Source organism: Panthera onca, chromosome C2 (assembly GCF_046562875.1).
Source record: "Panthera onca isolate mPanOnc1 chromosome C2, mPanOnc1 haplotype 2, whole genome shotgun sequence".
Classification (NCBI taxonomy): domain Eukaryota; kingdom Metazoa; phylum Chordata; class Mammalia; order Carnivora; family Felidae; genus Panthera; species Panthera onca.
This window is the reverse complement of record NC_138347.1, coordinates 9,204,173-9,225,073: the sequence shown is the minus strand read 5'-3', so window position 1 is coordinate 9,225,073 and position 20,901 is coordinate 9,204,173. Positions and strand designations below refer to the sequence as shown.

The following is a 20,901-nucleotide window of genomic DNA, read 5'->3' as shown; positions in this document are numbered from 1 at the left end:
CCCCACCCCTTCTCCCCTGGCCTCAGTGCAGACCCTCCCTGACCTTCCTGCTCAGCTTTCCTACAGAACTCCAATGTTTTCCCTCCTGTCTTCTGAATTAACATTTCCCTTACGGCTCTTCTCAACTGTTCTGCATCTGTGTTCCTGTATATGTATACTTGGAAAAGACACATAGAGTATAGATTGAATTGGTTTGGAATCCATGTAACTGAATGGAGTTTGGGGTTAGTCAAAAGATCCTACCGGAACCTAAAGACATTCCTTTCTGGATCCTAGAATTTGAGGCCTTAGAACCTGACCATCTCGTCCAAGCCCTTCAAGCTCTCAGATGCAACGTGTGAGAGCTGCAGCTGATCCACTGTCCGATGTTACACTGTTTACAGCCTCCTTGGGAACTTCCTGGGTGTGACCTGGAATGTCCCATACATGCAGAGGGCAGCGGGAGGCCAAAGGAAGAGGCAGGCCACTCCAGATTGGTCGGCGGCCAGTTTACTACGCCGGGGAGCTTACTGATGAGGCTTGTCTTGGGCGGGCACAGGACAAGTAGATCTCTGCATCCACCTGCCAGATTGTAAAAGTTTACTATGTAGAGACTTTGCCTGGGTCGGTCACATATACCATGCAGGTGTCGTCAGTGCCACATCACCATGTCAAAGCTGCGTCCCTCAGGCAGCTTCTGAGGCAGGGAAGGCAAGCAGAACGCACACTCCCAGGACAGAGGAGAAGGTGAGGAGCCTCCAGCTCACAGGTCAGCCAGGTCACGTCATCTCGATGATCTCCTCTCACTGCCCCACCCCCAGTGTCTAGAGCTAGAACCCATATTTCCACATTTCCGCCTTACTGTTGTATTCCATGTGATTTAACACAGTGGTTTCAAGATTCCCAGGAAGAGTTAATTTTATTTTTGTGAGTGTAAAGAGTAGCCCACAAATGATGTTAAATGACTTGGGAGTGAAATGTCCATGCTGTTTTATCATCTACAGGTAAAGTCTCTGTGTGCATCGCTGTTGGACTCCAATGTTCTGGTGCAAAGAAATAATTTGGAAATTGTTCTGTTCTTCTTTCCATTTTATACATGTCTGGTAAGCCGTTTGTGTTCTCCCAGGAAGTCCCTAGTATTCCCGAGGATGTGGGGGGCAGGGGGCAGGTGGGACAGATCCAGGCAGCTTTATAGCAGCCACTTTGCGGTCACCATTTGCTTCCAGCTGGCTGAAGCGTCCTTGTTCATTTTTGTGAGGATGGTGTTTCCGTAGCAAAAACTGAGTAGCTTCTGTCCGTGGGCATCGTGAAGAACCAACCCCTTTTGAGAACTACCTTTTTAAGAGCAACCTTGGTAGACCGGTAAGGAAGGGCCACATTCAGAAAGCCGATGATCTACTTGTTCATCCCTCTGCAGTAAAGTTTTCTCTGTCTTCCAATAGGATTCCAACGAGAGAGCCATTCCTCTGCTCAGATCTGACATCGTGCATATCCTGTCAGCCGCCACCCAGACCCTCCTGAGAAGAGATATGTCTCTAAACAGAAGACTTTATGCGTGGTTACTAGGTACTGAGCAGTATACGACAATCGAAAGTCGAAGTTAACATGAAACCTTATAGTGCTGATTTGTGGATCAAGGTTCAGTCTTGGTGATATGTTTCTGAATCATGAAGTCTGGAGAGAGGACACACTGACGGAATATGGCACCGGTCAGATGAGTTCTGCCTACGCTGTAGCTTTGCTTATGTTGCAGCTGTTACACAAAAAACAGGGAAATAAACAAATGGGTTTTTTTTTTTAATTTTAGAGATTGAGAGAACGTGTGCGATTGGGGGAGGGGGAGACAGAAAGGGAGGGAGGGAGGGGGAGAGAGAGAGAGAGAGAAAGAGAATATCTTAAGCAGGCTCCACGCTCAGTGCGGAGCCCGACGTGGGGCTCGATCCCATGACCCTGGGATCATGACCTGAGGCAAAATCAAGAGTCAGCCGCTCAGCAGATTGAGCCACCAGGTGCCCGTAAATGGGATATTTAAAATGCTCACTGAATTGCATTTTAAGAAGCTTGAAATACCACAAAAACTTGTAGTGAAACCTCCTTCAAGTAGAAGCTTGCTGCTATGAAGAAGTCTCATGGGCTTGCAGGGTGTGAGAGCAAACCCACAGACGGTTTGATACAGATGGAAATGTTTGTGGTATTGACCTAAGGTTTTGGAAGACATTTGGAACCGACTTTGGGAGAGCCTGAGAACCCGGGCCCATGTTTCTGTGCACAGCCCATAAACTTGTAGAAAAGCCTTGGACGGTTGGTTCACAGGGACAGAGTTCAGGAAATCCCAGGGCTTGGAGGCTAGCACTTCAGAATTTTATAAATCTGCATGTTCGTGTACCTGAGCACAGGTGGCACACAAAATGACCATGAAAGGACTCCACAGCTTTTTTTTTTTTTAAGACTTTATGATTTTAGAGCAGTTTCAGGTTCACAGCAAAATTAAGAGGAAGGTACACAGTTCCCAGCTCCACCCCCCCCCCCCCCACAACCTCCCCACCAGAGTCGCACATGTGTCAGTCTGTGAACTGGGGCTGGCACGTCATCACCCAGCGTCAGTGGCTTCCACCAGGGCTCACTCGTGGTGGTGAGCATTCTGTGGGCTTGGACACGTGTAAGGACACGCATCCACCTTTACAGCATCACGCAGAGTGGTTTCACTGCCCTAAAGAATCCTTTGCTTCTCCGCTTTTACAACTCTCAACATATAGGTCTTCTCACACCAAAGTCAGGAAGTTCTCTGAACCCTTTCCTTCCTCTCTTCTCCGTAGTTACAGAACTGCCAGAACCCATTGCACGGAAGCCAGTGAAGGATGTCAAGAAGAATATTTACAGACTCTTTAAGCATTTTTATCAAAAGGATGATTCTGATAAATGCTCAGCTCCCGCTTAGTTGACCTTGACTTGCTGTCTATAGAGAGGACCTGGGAACAAGTTGAGTGCTGGCTCCCGCCTGTTAGCCTCAGCCCCAGAATCAATGCTCCTAATACCATGAGATGCCTTTCTTGCCCTGAAGACCTCACAGACTTACCCAGAACTCACAATAAGAGCATATAGAGGAGAATAGCTTGAGTTCACATACTGCCATATAAATGCTGGATTTTAAAAATGATCCTGTTTCCATTAGGTCCTTGTAATCAGACTTCTCCAAGACAGGGTGAACTCTTGGGATGAACTAAATTGATGCCTGTTGAGCTGGAATCCTTAGCATACCACTTTTTTTATCAGAAGAAGAAAATGTGACTTAGTCTCACCAGGTTGGAATTTGGTTTTCTGTTGGAGGAGTTCTCTTTTTAAAAATACCGCAGCATGAGACCCTTGCATAATGTTATGTACCTTAAAATTATAGATCTCGTTACAGCTCATGGCTCTTGTTCTCCTGCAGGTTCAGATATTAAAGGAAATACCGTTGTGCCAGAATCCGAACTCTCAAATTCTTACGAAGACCAGTGCTCGTATTTTTTTGAAAAATATTCTAAGGATCTTTTAGTTGAGGTAAAGGAGACTTTCTGGAAAGTAGGTCCCAGTCAGAACATTCCTGATCATGATTCCTCAGTAGATTGATTTGTAGGACCTCAAAGTAGATGTTGGGAATGTTGCTGGATACGCGGTTGGGAAAATTCTGTGTGTGTCTGTTTCGTGCCCTGTGACTGGTTTTCTATCAGAAATAAACTATCCCAGAATACTTAAAATTAGAAAAAACCAATAGTGTCATACTGTGCTTAAAGTTAGAAAAACCAAGAGTGTCATGCTGTGCTACAGTGTCCTACAATATCCTAATAATATGTGGCTTTTTTGGGGGAAAAAAAAGGGTCTAGCTGAGATACTGCACCAGAAGTTCTCAGATGCTGACATAGAGGAACGCCATCATGCGTATCTGAAGCCTTTCCGCATCCTCGTCAGTCTTCTGGACAAGCCGGAAATAGGTAATGTTAGAAGTGCGGTTACTGGGGTGCCTGGGGGGGGAGGGGGGCTCAGCCGGTTAAGAATCCGCCTCTTGATATCAGCTCAGGTCATGATCCCAAGGTCGTGGGATTGAGCGCAGTGTCGGGCTCTGCACTGAGCGTGGAGCCTGCTTGGGATTCTCTTTCCCTCCCTCTCTCTGCCCCTCCCCTGCACTCGCTTGCATGCACGCGCACGCTCGCTCACTCTCTCTCTAAATAAACTTTAAGGAGAAAAAAAAAAAAAAAGAAATGCGGTTATCCTCATAGGCCCGATGTGGATTGCCTGTGTCGAGGGAGTTAAACTTGGCGAGACACAGTCAACATGTTATTTTGAATATAATTCAGTCATTGGAATTTCAGAATCTTGAAGCATTTTCATCACCTTGTGTGTTCAGTCATCCTGTCTGGGCACCACTTAAAAGTTTTGCACGATAACGTGAACGCTTTTGTTGGAAAAATACCTTGGAGCTCCTATCGTGCGCATCTGTGTGTGTTGTGTGCCCACAGAGCACATAGGGCACTGACTGTGTGAGAATGTTTCCTCAGTCCAACGTCATGCTTCAAATGCACTTTGATCTTATTTTCGAGTGAGTAGGGATCCTCCTCCCTCTCTCTGCCTCACGACCCGGGGAAAGCCACGTCTGCCGTGCGGGCCTCGGTCTGTTCCTCTGCCAAATGAAAGGGGTTGAACTAGACTCCAGCTCCTGAAGGGTCCCCTCTTGCACACTGTGGTCCTGTGAGTGTCAGCTAAAAACACAATGACCTCTGTCCCTTGCTTAGAGAACAGAAATTGCTCTGATATCCATTCACGGTAAGATCTTAACATCCGATCGCTTGAGTGGGGGAGGGGCAGAGAGAGGGAGACAGAGAATCCCAAGCAGGCTCTGCAGTGTCAGCACAGAGCCTGATGCGGGGCTCGAACGCACGAAACCGTGAGACGATGACGGAGCTGAAACCAAGAGCCTGACGCTTAACTGACTGAGCCACCCAGGCGCCCCAAAAGCGTTCGACGTTCTTATGCTGTAGGTAAAATATACTTGGGGCTGATCATCAAAAAAGTTCTCAAAAATGCATAAATAAAAGTTTTCTGAGGCACGTTTTTGGTTTTGTGGAAAAGCAGCATCAAAGATTAATCTGCTGATTGCTTTTTACACGGATACATTGAGAGAGCTTTCACTTTCTCAGAATCGATCCTGTTTTCATCCCTTTGCACACTTGGGTGAGAAGTCGCTGCCTTCACTGCCTGGTGGCTGCTGGTTGTGGGGCAGAAATGTCCAGCCACCTTCCACCTGCCTGGTTGACAGCAGTGCTTCTCTAACCTGCGGCTGGTCCAGTTCTTTTGTGCCATTTTAATAAGCTTTTCAAGAGCAGTGTTATTTTTTTTGTGGGGTTCTGGCTCACGATTAAAAGGATTTAGACGGGCACCTGGCTGACTCCGTAGGTAGAGCATGTGACTGTTGACGTTGGGGTCGTGAGTTTGAGCCCCTTGTTGGGCTCGAGAGATTAAAAGCAAAAATTCAAAGTGTAAAAAAAATTTTTTTTAATTAAAAAATAAGGAAAGTTGCCCTATTCTACTCTGTTGGTATTTATGCCGGGTAACGTCTCTGGCCAGAGGTGATGCACACTTAACGCACACCAAGCACACGCCCTGGGTCCGTCAGGCAGAAGCAGGCGTGGGCAGGTTACTTAACCTGGCTGCCTCTGTCCCCGTATCTGTGGTCCGTACAGCAGTCGGTACCTGGTCGCGCGGCTGTTGTGAGGATGGAATAAGTTCATAGATCCAACGCGCTTAGGGCGCGTCTCCAGCCCGTAGTGTGCGTGACAGAAATGCTGGCCGTTTACGTGAATGTTGTTCCCCCAACTTAATAAAGTTGTCATTATCAAACTAAAGTTTCTGAGCATTTTAGACCCTAAGATTGTGTGTACGGTTCCTCTCTCTTTCATGCGTACGCCATTTATTGACTTATTTAAATACGGATTATTAACCTCTCTCTGTTTTCTTTTTCATCACAGGGCCTCGAGTGGTTGGGAATTTGTTCCTTGAAGTCATCCGGGCCTTTTATTCTTACTGCAGAGACGCTCTCGGCTCTGACCTTAAACTTAGCTACACCCAGAGTGGAAACTCGCTCACAAGGTACGGGTTTGGCCTCCAGCTTCGCACTTCTTCCTCCCTCCCCGATGCTGCTCGTCTCACTTCCCCTGCCGTGTGGTATAAAGTGGGCGGGGCTGGAGAAAGTGGACACTCGAGGGATCGAGACCCGCGTGAAGATAAAACCTGTGCGCTTGAGTCAGACGCCGTGAAAGGACAGTTCCCTGTTGAATACCGTGAAGGGTTTAAAAGGCGTTGAAGCCGGTCTCCACCCAGCCTGGGATGTACAAAATGTATTTACTGAGCGAGTAGGAAACCCGGATCTGGTGTGTGTCCACGTGGTGACTTACAGGGAGGATGGCAGGAGGAGGGTAAGGTTGGGAAGTGGAGCCCGTGGCAGAGGGGAGAGCCAGGCAAGGGCACGCTGAGGGCAGGTGCCACAGGACCCTGAAGGCAGAGCAGGTGAGGTTCAGGACGTGGCAGACATGGTGCCTTGGAGTATGTAGTTCTCTCTCGACCCTGGGTTTTGTTTTTGTTCCTTTTAAGATAGTGCAGTGTCTTCCTTTTGACTTTATTATTTTTTTAATGCTTTTATTTATTTTTGAGGGAGAGAAAGAGAGAGAGTGTGCACAAGCGAGCCAGGGAGGGGTAGAGAGAATCCCAAGCAGGCTCCAGACCCGAATGCAGGGCTCGATCCATGAGATCATGACCTGAGCCGAAACCAAGAGTCGGATGCTTAACTGACTGAGTCACCCTGGTGCCCCTTACTTTATTCTTGATGTAGTTTCCTTCTGCCTGAATCAGCATTGGATATATTGAAAATTTAAAGCTATTTGAGGATTTATCTGGCTTCTTAATTGTAAATGTACCAAGAGTTCTGAGTGTTTGCTTTTTTCCTCCCAGAATTTTTCCTCTTTTCCTCCCCTTTTTTCCTCTTTTCTCCCAGAATTACTGTTTTTCTAAATATGAAAGTAACCATGCTCTTTGTGGAACATACCAGTATTTGAAAATGTCAAGAAAAAAGATACCACCCATGCTCCACCACCCTTGAGAGAAAAACATAAAACGTTTTCATTTCTTTCCAAACTTTGAATGCATATGTAAATATACAGATGCCTGTCTTTTATTTTAAAGATGGTATTATGAGCTATTTAATTGCCTGTTTTTTCTTTTAAATGCAAGTTGTGAGTAGCTCTGCTCTCTTCTACAATGGAATATAATGGTTGTCTTAGGTTCCTCAGTAAGGATTGATCATCTGTTTAAATGAATCCTGACCGATTGGTCAATCTCCTGCTGACCGACTTGTAGGTGGCTTCCAATTTTTCAGTGTTTTTAAATGGCCTTGCAACGGTATCCTCATGCATATATCTTTGGGTGACCATGCAAGGATTTCTGTAGGGTAAATCCATAGAATAAATTTCCTGAGTCATAGAAGATACACATTTAAATTTTAGCCAAATTTCGCACCCAAATGGGTATACCATATTATTTTACCAACAGACTATCTCATTACCCACAGCTGGACTCAAACTGGTTTGCTATACCAGATTCTTTTCACAACAGCTCTGACACTTGTTTCTTTTTATTTCTTTTTTAAATGTTTATTTTTGAGAGAGAGAGAGAGAGCATCAATAGGGAAGGGGCAGAGAGAGACGGAGACACAGAATCCCAAGCCGGCTCCAGGCTCTGAGCTCTCAGAACAGAGCCTGACACGGGGCTCGAACTCACAGACCACAAAATCATGACCTGAGCCGAAGTCGTACGTCTAACCAACTGAGCCACCCAGGCGCTCCTCTGACACTTCTTTCTAAGAGAATGTGTCAATATAAATCCTGTTTAGGATGGCATGCAAACTCTTTCCAGTAACAGGACAGTAACATTTTTATCTTTCTTGGGATTTGTCCATCTCTCCAGAAACAAGTAAATGAATTACAGGTTTTCAGGAACAGTGTTCTTGTAGTGAAGGGTTTCTCATGGATATAGTTAAGAGTCTCCACCTTCCCTTACAGTGCAATAAAAGAAAACAGAAATGCCTCGGAGATTGTTAAAACGGTGAATTTGCTGATCACTTCCCTAAGCACAGACTTTCTCTGGGATTATATGACAAGGTGCTTTGAGAACTGCTTTAGGTAAGTGTCCAGTTCCAGATTATAGAATGTTCAGGAAGGACTGGAAGCTCTTGTGGTTTCATAGCTGCTTTTTGTGGCTCAGGGTGGGTGATCTCTGCTGAGCACACGACAGGAAAGAATTCAAATCTTAGCGGAATAAAAAATATTGCCATTAAGAAGGTTCAGGTAATCTCCGCCACATAATTCTGAAGCTTTTTTATTTATTAATTCTAATTAATTGATTGATTAATTGATTGATTAATCAATTAATTAACTGAGATGAAAATCCTGTGCATTTTCAAGTTACGTTGACTAAATAGACTCTTTGCACAGTTCTCCTGGAGGCTGATGTGTTTAAGGAGGCTTAGTTTTGTGGCTCTGTGTCTAGAGTGAGTGGTTTTGAAATCACCAGTCTCCTTAAATTCTTACTGAAATTGTTCCATAACAGGTCCGATAAAAGCATAATGTCTCAGCTGCCACAATCAGCTTCAAGTCACCTTCGGTCTGATGACTTGTACCACCTTGACATCGTGGATGGTGGCCCCGCTGTGGGGATCCACGTGCCTCCCTGCGAGCCTTTCCCCAGTCCCTCTCCCTACAGCAGGGGAATAGCGTCATTTCTCAGAGCCCGTCTTGTCCTGAGTCCCCCTGTCAGCCTTCCTTCCTGTCACCCTTGAGTGCGATGCTCTGTGCTGTCACTGTCCTCCACTACCCAGCAGCTTAGCAGAAGCTTGACTTGTCGCTTCCTGTGGGCCCTTCTCTGGCCTCAGAGCCCTACACGCACTCATTAACGCCTCGGGACAGCCCAAGGAGAAGTAGGCCCTTGTATCACGTAAGAAAGCCGGGGCCCAGTGACACGCAGCCCTTGTGTGGCTGCGCGGCAAGTTAGCAGCAGCCGAGATGGGAACCCGGGAGCGCCTCACTTCCCGGCTGCTCCCACAGTGCAGCTCTGTGTCCCCTAGAGCCAGGTCCCGGCAGGCGTTCAAACCTGTGATGAATGAATTATAGCTGGACCCACGGGCAACCCAAGGCCACGTTATACTGAAGCTGGACTGTATTTTGGTCAGCGTGTTTCCACTTCAGAGTTAGAAGGTGTGCTTTCTTTTTTTAAAAAAATCAACTACGAAACATATCAAGTGTAAGGAAAACCAAGAAGTAATGTCAGATACACATGCACCCATTACTGAAATTATAGTGAACCCTTGGCCATTTTTTTTTTTTTTCAGATTTTTTTTTTTTTAAGGAATAAAATGTTGCTACCCAGATAGAACTAACTCCTACCTTCCCAGCACCTTCCCCCTTCTTACTGGGATTATTAGCGTCCGTCTTAGCCGTGATGTTGTCTGTGCATTTATAACAAGTGCGTATCCAGAAATGATACAGTCTCGTGTGTCTGTTCAGGCTTTACATAAGCGGTATCAGGTTGTATATAACTTTTTACAGTGTGCTGTTTTGGTGGTGGGTTAACAGTCCTTTGGAGAGCAGTCTGTACACCTGGTAAAAACACTAGTTTCAATTTTTCCATTGTTGCAAATGTCCTTTGTCCTGTCTCTTTACACACACATGCGCAAGTTTCTTTAGAGGAGACACGGAGAACAGTTGCCTAGGCTAGAGTGTGTGTACTTCTTCACAGTGCTCAGATAAATGCCAAGATAACTACATGGTAATTTGCGGTGAAGACAGTGAACTCAGGTCGAGTTGTCCCATGAGAGCTAGATGAATCCAAAGTTACTCTGTTTTGAGCACCGATACGTATCTATTTTTTAACTTACCTATTTAACCAGTCACCTGCTTCTTTAAAAAGAAGCGTTGAGTTTTATAGCATAAGCAGCCACCGACAGAGCGGAGCGGTGTGGACGCCGGAGAGTCTAAGCCGCTCCCGTGCTGAGCTCGTGGGGGTTATGGGGAGGCGCTGTGTCAGGTTGCTTTCAGGAAAGTAGAACGACTGCTCAGCCTGCCCTTCTCTAGCCAGGCGCCTTCCCTCGGAACATGCCTTTGGTTTGGGGCTGGGGACCTAGTGTTGCACCCGTAGCAGAGCTCCGGATCCGCTGGCCGTGGAATCCCACCCGGGCGTGGGACCACCCTCATCTGAACTGATGAAGTTCAGATCTGACCAAACCCGTTTTGGAGATAAGCAGATTCAAGACACTGACACTTCTTTGTGTTAGTTTTACAAAGCTTAATTATGAGAATTACAGAAGCTATCTTTCATTATGTTTGAAATAGAGGAACTTTATTGGACATCATGAATGCTTGAAGTTACCATAGGAGAAAGAACTGATTTGTTTTTCTTTCCTGTGACTTCTGTAGACCAGCGAAGCAGAGTTACACTGTTGGGAACAGCATCAGCCCTCCTCCGACGGTCTCGGAGCTCTGTACCCTTCTGGTGTTCCTTCTGGATGTTATTCCCCTGGTGAGGCCCCTTGCTGTGAGGAGGAGGCTCCATGCTTGGCTGATATTTACGCTTTTCATTAGTGTCGTTGGCCTGATAAACCTTGCCATACTGAAAAGTGGTTTTACGTAAACACACAACACTTTTTTTTACGTTTATGTATTTTATTTTATTTTTTTTTAACATTTATTTGTTTTTGAGAGACAGAGAGGCAGAGCGTGAGCAGGGGAGGGGGAGAGAGAGATACAGAATCTGAAGCAGACTCCAGGTTCTGAGCTGTTTGTTAGCACAGAGCCCGATGCAGGGCTTGAACTCACGAACTGCAAGACCATGACCTGAGCTGAAGTCGGACGCTCAACCGACGGAGCCAGCCAGGTGCCCCTTTAATGTTTATTTTTGAGAGAGAGAGACAGAGACAGAGAGAGCATGAGTGGAGGAGTGACAGAGAGAGAGAGACACAGAATCTGAAGCAGGCTCCAGGCTCCAAGCTGTCAGCACAGAGCCCAACGCGGGGCTCGAACCCACGAACCGCGAGATCATGACCTGAGCTGAAGTTAACTGACCGAGCCACCCAGGCGCCCCCAATGCACGACACTTTTAATGTTTGTTTTAGCGCAGAGAATGTAGCTGCTACACAATGTTGTTTAGTAGTGAGAGTAAATGTACCTCTAGGTAAAATTGTGCAGTTGACTAATTTTCTCAAAGGAAGCTAATTTACTTAATATAGAAACAAATGTGGCAATAGTTTTCTACTAGAAAAGGTAAAGACAGTTGAAAAAAAGAGGAAGAATGTCCATTGATTTGTCTAGATCAAAAAGAAAATACTTTGTTTTCTGATTTGGTAACGAACATAAAACTTATGCTCTTAAAAAATGGACTTTTCGGGGCACCTGGGTGGCTCAGTCGGTTAAGCGTCCGACTTCAGCTCAGGTCACGATCTCGCGGTCTGCGAGTTCGAGCCCCGCGTCGGGCTCTGGGCTGATGGCTCAGAGCCTGGAGCCTGCTTCCGATTCTGTGTCTCCCTCTCTCTCTGCCCCTCCCCCGTTCATGCTGTGTCTCTCTCTGTCTCAAAAATAAATAAACGTTAAAAAAAAAAAAAATTTAAAAAAATGGACTTTTCTAAGGTGCCATTTTGAGGTGCATTTGCTTTTTTCTGATCAAAAATTGAAAGCCCATTAAACCCGGGTCTTTTTTCCACAGGAACTTTACTCTGAGGTACAAACCCAGTACCTCCCGCAGGTGCTGGGCTGCCTGGTGCAGCCTCTGGCCGAGGAAATGGAGACTCTAAGCTTACCTGAGCTCACGCATGCCTTGAAGACATGTTTCAAAGTGCTGAGCAAGGTCCAGATGCCACCTTCCTACCTGGACATGGAGCCCACGAGTGGAAGCACGGTACGTGCCTCGAGGAGCTGACGTGGTTCCCCAGGTGAGGCTTATGCCCTCCTGGGAGCAGGAAGGAATTAGGGTTGGTTAGGGGAGGAGTAAAGGTCAGAGGATGTAGTGGTAATATCTAAGTTACGCTTCTAAAATCCTCAGACACTTTCCAAATCTTTTAGCATGGAAGCTGATCACCCCTTCACTTTGCCTACCCACCCCCCCCCTTCCTCCTACAGCTCTCGGTTAGCTTCCACTCACCTTCCAGATCTCGTCATGTGTATGTTTTTGTGTGTTGGTGGTATCTCTCTAAATGCGTACGTGAGGGGCGCTGGGTGGCTCAGCTGGTTAAGCGTTCGACTTTGGCTCAGGTCATGATCTCGCAGTTTGTGGGTTCGGGCCCTGTGTCGGGCTCTGTGCTGACAGCCCTGTGCCTGCTTCAGATTGTGTCTCCCTCTCTCTCTCTGCCTCTCCTCTGCTCGTGCTCTTTCTCTTTTCCTCAAAAATAAACATTAAAAAACGACACCACCACCACCTAAGTGAGATACTGGTTTACCTGGTCTGCAATAACAAAGTACCAACGACCGAGTGACTTACGTGAGAGGAAGTTATTGTCTCACGGTTCTGGAAGCCAGAAGTCTCCACGACAGCCTAGCTGTGGGCTTTACAGTGTCTTCCAGTCTTGCCCCGTTGGGGTTATTTAGGCGGTTTCTGGGTTTCACTGTTACCGCACTGCGTCCTAGTGCAGCTTGTTCGTGGCTGCGGGTTTCTCTGAAGGATCAATGCCTTGAAATGGGTTGTAATGAAACCCATTTCTTTTTAAACTGGGAGAGAGGTACGCTTGCCCCTTCTGACTTGATGTGGGCGCTGCCAGACCGGGTCCCCAGAAGACTGTGTCACAGTTCCCCAAGGAGTTCGATTTTTTTTTTTAATTTTCCACTTCGCTTCAAGATTTGAAAATTCCGGGGTGCCTGCCTGCATGGCATAGTTCCTTGAGTGTCTGACTCTTGATTTCAGCTCCGTTCATGATCCCGGGGTCGTGGGATCGAGCCCCGAGCCCCGTGTCAGGCTCCACACTGAGCATGGTGCCTACTTGGGATTCTCCCTCTCCCTCTGCTCCTCTCCCCCACATGCTCGCTCTCTCTCTCTCGCTCTCGCTCTCTCTCTCTCTCTCTCTCTCACTCTCACTCTCACTCTCACTCTCACTCAAAAAAAAAAAAATGTTTTGAAAATTCTGGCCTTGACACCCATTCAGTGTAGCCAAGGGCAGGAGAGTGGACAGGCTGGTAGCCAGGCACTCCTGGAGGCGCTGGGCCTGCCCCTCGGGTGCAGACTCACTCACAGACGTTTCCTTTCCACAGTGAGTCCTTTTCTTTTTCTAGCTGTTATAGCTAATCGGAAAAAAATCCTGTAAATGATTTAAGGTACAAAGTTTAAGCGTTTGTCTATAAACATAATTAACCGTGTTTTTAGAAGTGCATACTGTTTCATTCTTCCCTAGAGAGCACAGTGGCGTAAATGGTCAAGTGTTTTAAATTTAATGTAATATTATGTAAGTTAACAGTGTAAGAGGAGAGGCTGGTGATCAAAGGTTGCAGTGGCATCCCTTTGAAAAAGCCACAAAGTGTAGACACACACGTACACACACACACACACACACACACACACACACACACACAGATGGATAAGGTGCTATATATTACAGGGGCAAACCCTTCATTCTAGTTCTCTGCTCTCATTTTATTTCTTCATGCCTTTATTTTACCCCCACTCCAATGTCCTCATTCACGTTTGAAATTTAAATAGATCAGAAACTGTTTTTGCAACAGGTTTTTGAACCTCAAAGGCTTAAATGAATGTACAAAGTGGGCTCAACGCCAGCCTGCGCAAAGCGCTGGAGACACAGCGGCCTCTCTCTGGGCTTGCACCCATCTCCATCCCCCTGATGGGCCTTCTTCATTTTATTAGACACTTTTGCACGGGGGTTGTCTTGGGGTAGAGAATTAGGATTTTGGAAAACGGGAGGTGCAAGCTTTGGTTTGCTGGATTCGGCTGATTCTTGAATCCCTTGGCCCCACGAGATGGTGTAGTTACAAATCTCCATTTTTTGCAGAGTCCAGTAAAAGGTGAAAACAGTGAAGTAATTATAGACACAAAGGCGGTGATTCCGGGTGATGAAGAAGCTTCGTTTCCTCCCCTTAAATCTGAAGACAGCGGGATCGGGCTCAGCGCCTCGTCCCCGGAGCTGTCGGAGCACCTGCGGGTCCCCAGGGTGTCTCCCGACAAGGATGACGTTTGGAAGAAGGGTGGGAGCATGCAGAGGACGTTTCTGTGCATCCAGGAGCTGATTGCCACCTTCGCCCACAAGAACATCTTTGGGGTGCAGCCGACGGCGTCTGGAGAAGAAACCAAGTGCGAAGAGCCCGCAGGCCGCAGAGACGAGGGCGGGCCACCAGGCACGGTGGTCAGCGACCCCGGCAGGAAGAACTCCTGGGATGCCAAGCCCATCAGCGTGCCCCAGTTTAAGCAGATGCTTTCTGACCTCTTCATGGCTCGAGGGTCTCCATTTAAGACAAAAAGCGCGGCGTCACCGTCACCTGTGCCCCGGACCCCTGGCCGGAAGAAGGAGGGGGACTGGGCCGTGGAGCAGGGGGTCGTGGACCTGGGGAGCTCACGGGAGGCCTGCCGGGAGGCCTTCGCTGCCGCATGCCATCTGCTGCTGGACTGCGCTACCTTCCCTGTGTACCTGTCCGCGGAAGAGACGGAGCGCCTTTGCGAAACGCTCTTCCGGCTCCCGGGTGAGCACCCTGCCCCACGGAGCCACCCCGAGGAGTCCCGACACCTAGCTGATGTTTGCAGACAGGCCGAAACCGCGTCTGCCGGGAGGGGACTCTTCCCCACACTCGTCTCCTCCTTATTTTGTCACAAGCTGTGTGTGCATTTGACTCGTGTCTTACCGATGGCAGATTGGTGAGGCTGGGGCTGTAGTTTTGACCTTTAGGTGTCCCGTGCAGCAGATCCCATTAAAGGATCTGGAACATAAAAGGTGCTTAATGATAATCAAGAAGTAGGCTGTTTCATGAGGCCTGTTGTTAAAGATTTGTGTTAGTTTGCTAAGGTTGCTGTGACAAAGTCCTTCCAACTGAGTGGCTTAAAAAAACAGAAAGGTATTGTCTCCGGCCCTGGAGGCAGAAGTCTGAGATCAGCCTGTTGGCAGAGCCGTTCTCCGTTTGAAGGCTCTGGGTAGGGATGTGTTCCAGCCCTCCCCCTTAGCTTCCGGTAGTTCCTGGGACCGTGGCGTTATAACTCCAGTCTGCATGGCATTCCTCCATGTGCGTGTATGTGTCCTGCATTCAGATTTCCTTCTTATAAGGACACCAGTTGTGGTGGATCGGGGCCCATTCTAATGTGACCTTGTTTTAACTAATTACATCTGCATCAACCCTGTTTCTGAATAAGGTCACATTCTGAGGTCCTAAAGGACCTTATGACTGCAACATAAGAATTTGGGAGAGTTGGGGGGTGGGGGGTACACAGTTCAGCCCATAACAGGCAGCTTCTTAGAAGCTCAGGCCGCCATAACAAAATCCCATAGGTCAAGTGGCTTAAACAACAGAAATTTCTTTCTCAGAGTTCTGGAGGCTGGAAGTTGGAGATCAGGATGCTGGCATAGTCCGTTCCTGAGGAGGGCTCTCCCCTCGGTTATAAACGGCCACCTTTTTGTAGGATGCTCACATCCTGGGGACGTGGGCGGGGGTGGATCTCTCTAATGTGTCTTATAAGGGCACTAATCCCGTCATGAAGGCCCCACCTCTGAATACCAGCACATTAGGGGTTGGGGCTTCAACATCTGAATTTGGGGCAGACACAATTCAGTCCTTAGCAGGCATTGAACACTTTAAGAAAAAGAGAGGAACGTGGAAAACAAGAAAGAAGGGATCAAATTGAAGGGAACACAGGAACACAGGACAAAGCTGTCCCCTCTTGTAGCCATCACGGTAAATTTCCTGTGCGGTCTGTCTCTCAAATCATTAGCTGCAAACGACACCGTACTTGGAGGCACTGCACTTGGAATTCAAGTCCACAGTATATTTTGGGCCTCTCTTAAAGCTAATGCCGTGAGTCCCACTATCGAGAGAGCAGCCTTGAAAAAACATTTTGAACTCTACACCAAAAAAATGTGGATATACTATATGTAAATTTAAAAGAAATTTTTAATGTGAGTTTTACTGGATGTAAACTTTTAAAATAAAAGACGCTTTGAATCATCCCAGAGCCCTGACACATTTTCAAAATTCAGGTAATCTGACAAGCTTTTGAAGGCAGACCCAGTCCCCTTTGTCCTCTGGCCCTGAGCGATGACTGATAGCACGTCCCCACGAGAGATTATCGCACCTGCTGGCCGTGTGACTTCTGGATCTCAGGGTGTCTTAGGATCTGCGAATTGTGAACCATTTTCACGCGATTTTCTTTATCTCCATCCTCTCTGACTGGCTTCCTCCCAGGAGGTGGCGACTGCACTTTCCCGTCGTGGCTGAGATCCCTCATGACCGTTTGCTGCTGTGTGTCTGACTGCTTCCTCCAGAACGTAGCCATCTCCACTCTGCTGGAGGTGATCAACCACTCCCAGTCCCTCGCCCTGGTCATCGAAGACAAGATGAAACGCTATAAAAGCTCTGGACACAACCCGTTTTTCGGCAAGCTGCAGATGGTGACCGTCCCTCCCGTTGCTCCAGGAATATTGAAAGTCATTGCAGAGAAAACAGATTTCTATCAGGTACGTCCCACTGGGAGGAGGGGGGTGACGCCCTCTTCCCAGCCAGCTATCTAAAGCTGTCCCCAAGGTCCCAGTCACTATGATAAGAGGGATGTGGCGGCTCTGGTGACAGCTGGAGAGGGTTGCTCGAACCCTGTGCCTGCCTTGCCTGTCTCTCTGTCCCAGGCTCCTGGTACAGTTTCTGGCTCTGTGGCAAGAGGGCAGTAAAGTATTTGTGTTCAGTTTTGGGCTGACTGGACTTCGTACATAAGGACTGTTAGATTCTCTGAACATACGCAAGAAGAGACTGGGCCCTGATTTATAAGGTTAAAGGGTCCGAAGCTATTTAGCCTTCAAGGAAAACTTAGTTACTTGTCAAATTTAGGAAAGCTCACTGAAGATGGTGAGCAGCTGTTGTTCCTCTTTGTGGGGACAGTGTAAAATAGTTTAAAGCTACATATGATAGGGCTCTTTTAACTGCAAGAAGTTAGAAACAGTTCCAGCTGGGGCCCCGGGTGGCTCAGCTTATGATCTCACAGTTCGTGAGTTCGAGCCCCGTGTCGGGCTCTGTGCTGCCGGCTCAGAACCTGGAGCCTGTTTCGGATTCTGTGTCTCCGTCTTCTCTCTCTGCCCCTCCCCCACTCGAGCACATGTGCACGCGCGCTCTCTTTCTCAAAAATTAAAAAATGTTAAAAAAACAGTTCCAACCAGGTCATGAGGAAAAGTGAAATTTATTATAAAGGTGGTGCCCGTGGATGCCAAAGGGCAAGCGTAGACTGCAGCCGGGTCTCCTGGGCTCTCCGCTGGGCGGCTGTTAGATCCTGAGGCTGCTCCTTCCCACGTCGCTCGGCCGTTCGGGGGTCACCTGACTAACTCGGTTGCCACTTGACCTTTGGTCTGCCATGTGACCCTCAAGTTCCTCTAGCCAATGATGTTTGTCTGTCTTTCCCACAGTTGTGAACTGGTCAGTGTTACTAAACAGTCTGTCAGTGAGGCACCTGTGGGTCAGGGCCCTCAGCTTCTCCAGCCCGCCCAGCAGCGATGGGGGCCCAGGGGTGCAGAAAGGGATGTGCCCGCTCACCAGGACCTTTTCCCTGCAGTGATGGGGCAGCAGACACCCTGAAAAGTTTTGACACTGAGGAAGAGAGCTTTCTGATATTTTATGGGTGAATGAGATATTGAAACCGTCCAGTCCCTTTAGGTCCTAACAGCCTGTGCTCTGAAAGCCTTTGAGATAGGCCACCCTTCTGTTTGGGATGAGCGCTTCTCAAGCAAGTCACGTAACTGAGGCCTCCTCTCGACTTTATTGTTTTTTGTTGTTGTTAGTGACAGCTTTATTTAGATAGAATTCACATACCACATAAATCACCCACGTGAAACGTGCAGTTCAGCAGTTTTTACCATATTCACCGAATTGTACCATTTTACCTATTTTCTCTTTTTTTAATTTCTCCTTTGCAATTTTCTTTTTGAGCAAATGAATGCTTTCCAGTTCAGTATTTTAATCGCTTTAATGATTTTCCTCAGTATATTTTTGGAGCTATTAGTGGTCGGTCTAGGGCGTAGCAGGTACATCCTAACTTACCAGAATCGACTCACTTCCAGACTAAATTCCAGTGAAACCCAGAGGCCTCCTGCAGTGTGGGCTTCTCCTCTTCCCCTTCTTGTGCTGTTGGTGCGCACGTGACATCCATGCACGTCACGAACCCAGCGATGTGGTGTTATAGTCGTTACGTAATTTTATGTCCTTATCAGGAAGCTGGGAGAAGAAAGGAAAACACACAGCGAGACAGAGTGTGTTACTTAACCTCCTTTTTTTTTTTTTTTTTACCATTTCTGGCTCTTCTCTTGTGGATTTCAGTCCGTACCTGGGCCATTTCCTTCCTCCTCTGCACCTGCGCTGCCACCCCCTCCCCCGTGCCACTGATGCTGTGTCCCGCCAGTGCACTTGAGCAGTACCTGTGTGCCTGTCGTTCACACAACCTTTTGAAGAGAATCAGTGGAAAGAAAAAAGGAGATACACACTTAGGTTGTCTTTGTAGAACCATGTAATTACCTTTACTGGTGCTTTTTGCCTTTTCTATGGATTTGATTCACTGGGGTCGATTGCTTTCACCTTGAAGAACTTCCTTACATGTTTCTTATAAGACAGGTCTGCTGGCAACAAATTCGCTCAGTTTTTGTTTATCTGGGAATGTCTTCATTTCACCTTCGATTATAAAAGATAGTTTTACTAGATAGCATGCTCTTCGTTGGGCTTTTTTTTTTTCCTTTCAACACTTTGAATATAAGAACAAATCTACTTTAATCAGCCCTGGGTATGCCTGAATATGCAATATTTAAGGAAAGCAGCACTTTTTATTTTTATTTTATTTTTTAACATTTTTATTTATCTTTGAGAGAGACAGAGTGCGAGTGGGGGAGGGGCAGAGAGAGAGAGAGAGAGGGAGACACAGAATCGGAAGCAGGCTCCAGCCTCTGAGCTGTCAGCACAGAGTGCAACGTGGGGCTCGAACTCCCCAACCACAAGATTGCGACTTGAGCCGAAACCAAGAGTCGGATGCTTAACCGACTGAGCCACCCGGGTGGCCCCAGGAAAGCAGCACTTTTTAAATAATCTGTAACAAATGCTCATGTGAATGTTCAAATGAACTTACCATTTGAATTCACCATTTGGATACGTGATCCCACTGTCTTCTTGTCTCCAGCCTTTCCTATAAAAAGGCAACTCTTAATCTTACTGGGTTTCCCTTATAAATGATGAGTGAGTTTTCTCTTGGTGCTTTCAAGATTTTCCCTCCTTTGTCCATTGGCCTCTCATTGTGATGTGTCCAATGTGGATGGCTTGGAGTTTATCCTACTTGGAATTCTTTAAGCTTCTTGGATGTGTACATTAATGTTTTTTCATCAAATGTGGGAAGTTTTTTTAGCCATTATTTCTGCACATATTTTTCCTGCTGCTTTCTCTTCTCCTCACCTTGCACTCCATTTGTGGGAATCTGCTGCACTTGATGGCGTCCCACATTTCTCTAAGGCCCTGATCATTTTTCTTCATTCTTTCTTCTCTCTGTTCTTCAGATTTCATAATTTCTGTCGACCGGTTTTCTTCACTGGTTCTTCCTCGTCTTTGATATGAACTGCTGAGCCTCCTCAGGGGTGAAAGTTTTATTTCAGTTATTGTACTTTCAATTCTAGATTTCCATTGGGTTCTTTTTTTTTTTTTTTTATGCTTTCTACTTGTTGATATTATCTACTTGATGAGAAGTTATTGTACCTTTCTTTACTTTTTTTTCTTTTCCCCCGAGAGAGGGCACAAGTGAGTGAAGGGCAGAGAGAGAGAGAGAGCTGGGGCACACTCGAGGCAGGGCTCAAGCTCAGACGGAGAGATCATGACCAGAGCCAAAGTCAGATGCTTAACGTCTGAGCCACCCTGGTGCCCTTCCTTTACTTTTTAAAACATGGTTTCCTTTAGTTTTTTGAACACATTTATAGTGGCTACTTTGATGTCTTTGTTGAATAAATCTGACACCTGGGTTGCCCTCACAGACACCTTCTGTTGCCTGCTTTTTTCCCCTTGTGTATGTATTGTATTCTTTTGTTCCTTTGCATGTCCTATAGTTTTTCTTCAACGTTTTTTATTTATTTTTGGGACAGAGAGAGACAGAGCATGAACGGGGGAGGGGCAGAGAGAGAGGGAGACACAGAATCGGAAGCAGGCTCCAGGCTCCGAGCCATCAGCCCAGAGCCCGACGTGGGGCTCGAACTCACGGACCGCGAGATCGTGACCTGGCTGAAGTCGGACGCTTTAACCGACTGCGCCACCCAGGCGCCCCATCCTATAGTTTTTCTTGAAGACTGGGCATTTTAGATAATGTATCATAGCAACTTTTCTGACCCCTCCCCCCAAGTCTTTTTGTTGTCTTCATTTCTTGTTTATTGCTTAGTGACTTGCCTAGACCGTTTTAGTGAAGTCTGTTTCCCCGGAGGTGTGAGCCCCGTGGTGCTACTCCCTGGAGGAATGTGCAGGCCCCTGAGATGACGGTGGTCTTAGCTGGGTTCTCGTTGACTATATCTCTCCCTGGTCTCTCTGAAGCTGTGTCTTTTGGTCTCACACCCAGCTGTTAGGCTCCACTAACTGCTGACCGATTGCTCTCTTGTTTCCAGCGGGGCCCAAAGGCGTAAATTACTCCACAACCTGATAATTTTTTGACACT

The 20,901-nt window shown here is 47.1% G+C and overlaps 1 protein-coding gene across 5 annotated transcripts in view; it reads left to right on the top strand.

The window, feature by feature from the left end:
• DOP1B (DOP1 leucine zipper like protein B) overlaps window positions 1-20,901 on the top strand; it is a 103,765-nt gene that overhangs the window by 40,061 nt on the left and 42,803 nt on the right. For 4 of the 5 annotated variants that reach the window (XR_009612504.3, XM_060640473.3, XM_060640472.3 and 1 more), the window contains 10 exons: window positions 984-1,082; window positions 1,422-1,545; window positions 3,410-3,519; window positions 3,836-3,950; window positions 5,982-6,102; window positions 8,067-8,186; window positions 10,476-10,578; window positions 11,758-11,949; window positions 14,045-14,729; window positions 16,437-16,708. Coding sequence is in view for 4 of the 5 variants with exons in the window: in XM_060640473.3 (XP_060496456.3) it covers window positions 984-1,082; window positions 1,422-1,545; window positions 3,410-3,519; window positions 3,836-3,950; window positions 5,982-6,102; window positions 8,067-8,186; window positions 10,476-10,578; window positions 11,758-11,949; window positions 14,045-14,729; window positions 16,437-16,708 (1,941 nt within the window). In the remaining variant the exon portion in view is untranslated. Of the gene's footprint in view, window positions 1-983; window positions 1,083-1,421; window positions 1,546-1,570; window positions 1,689-3,409; window positions 3,520-3,835; window positions 3,951-5,981; window positions 6,103-8,066; window positions 8,187-10,475; window positions 10,579-11,757; window positions 11,950-14,044; window positions 14,730-16,436; window positions 16,709-20,901 lie in introns of those variants that run through there. The other variant, XM_060640474.3, reaches the window with a different exon arrangement.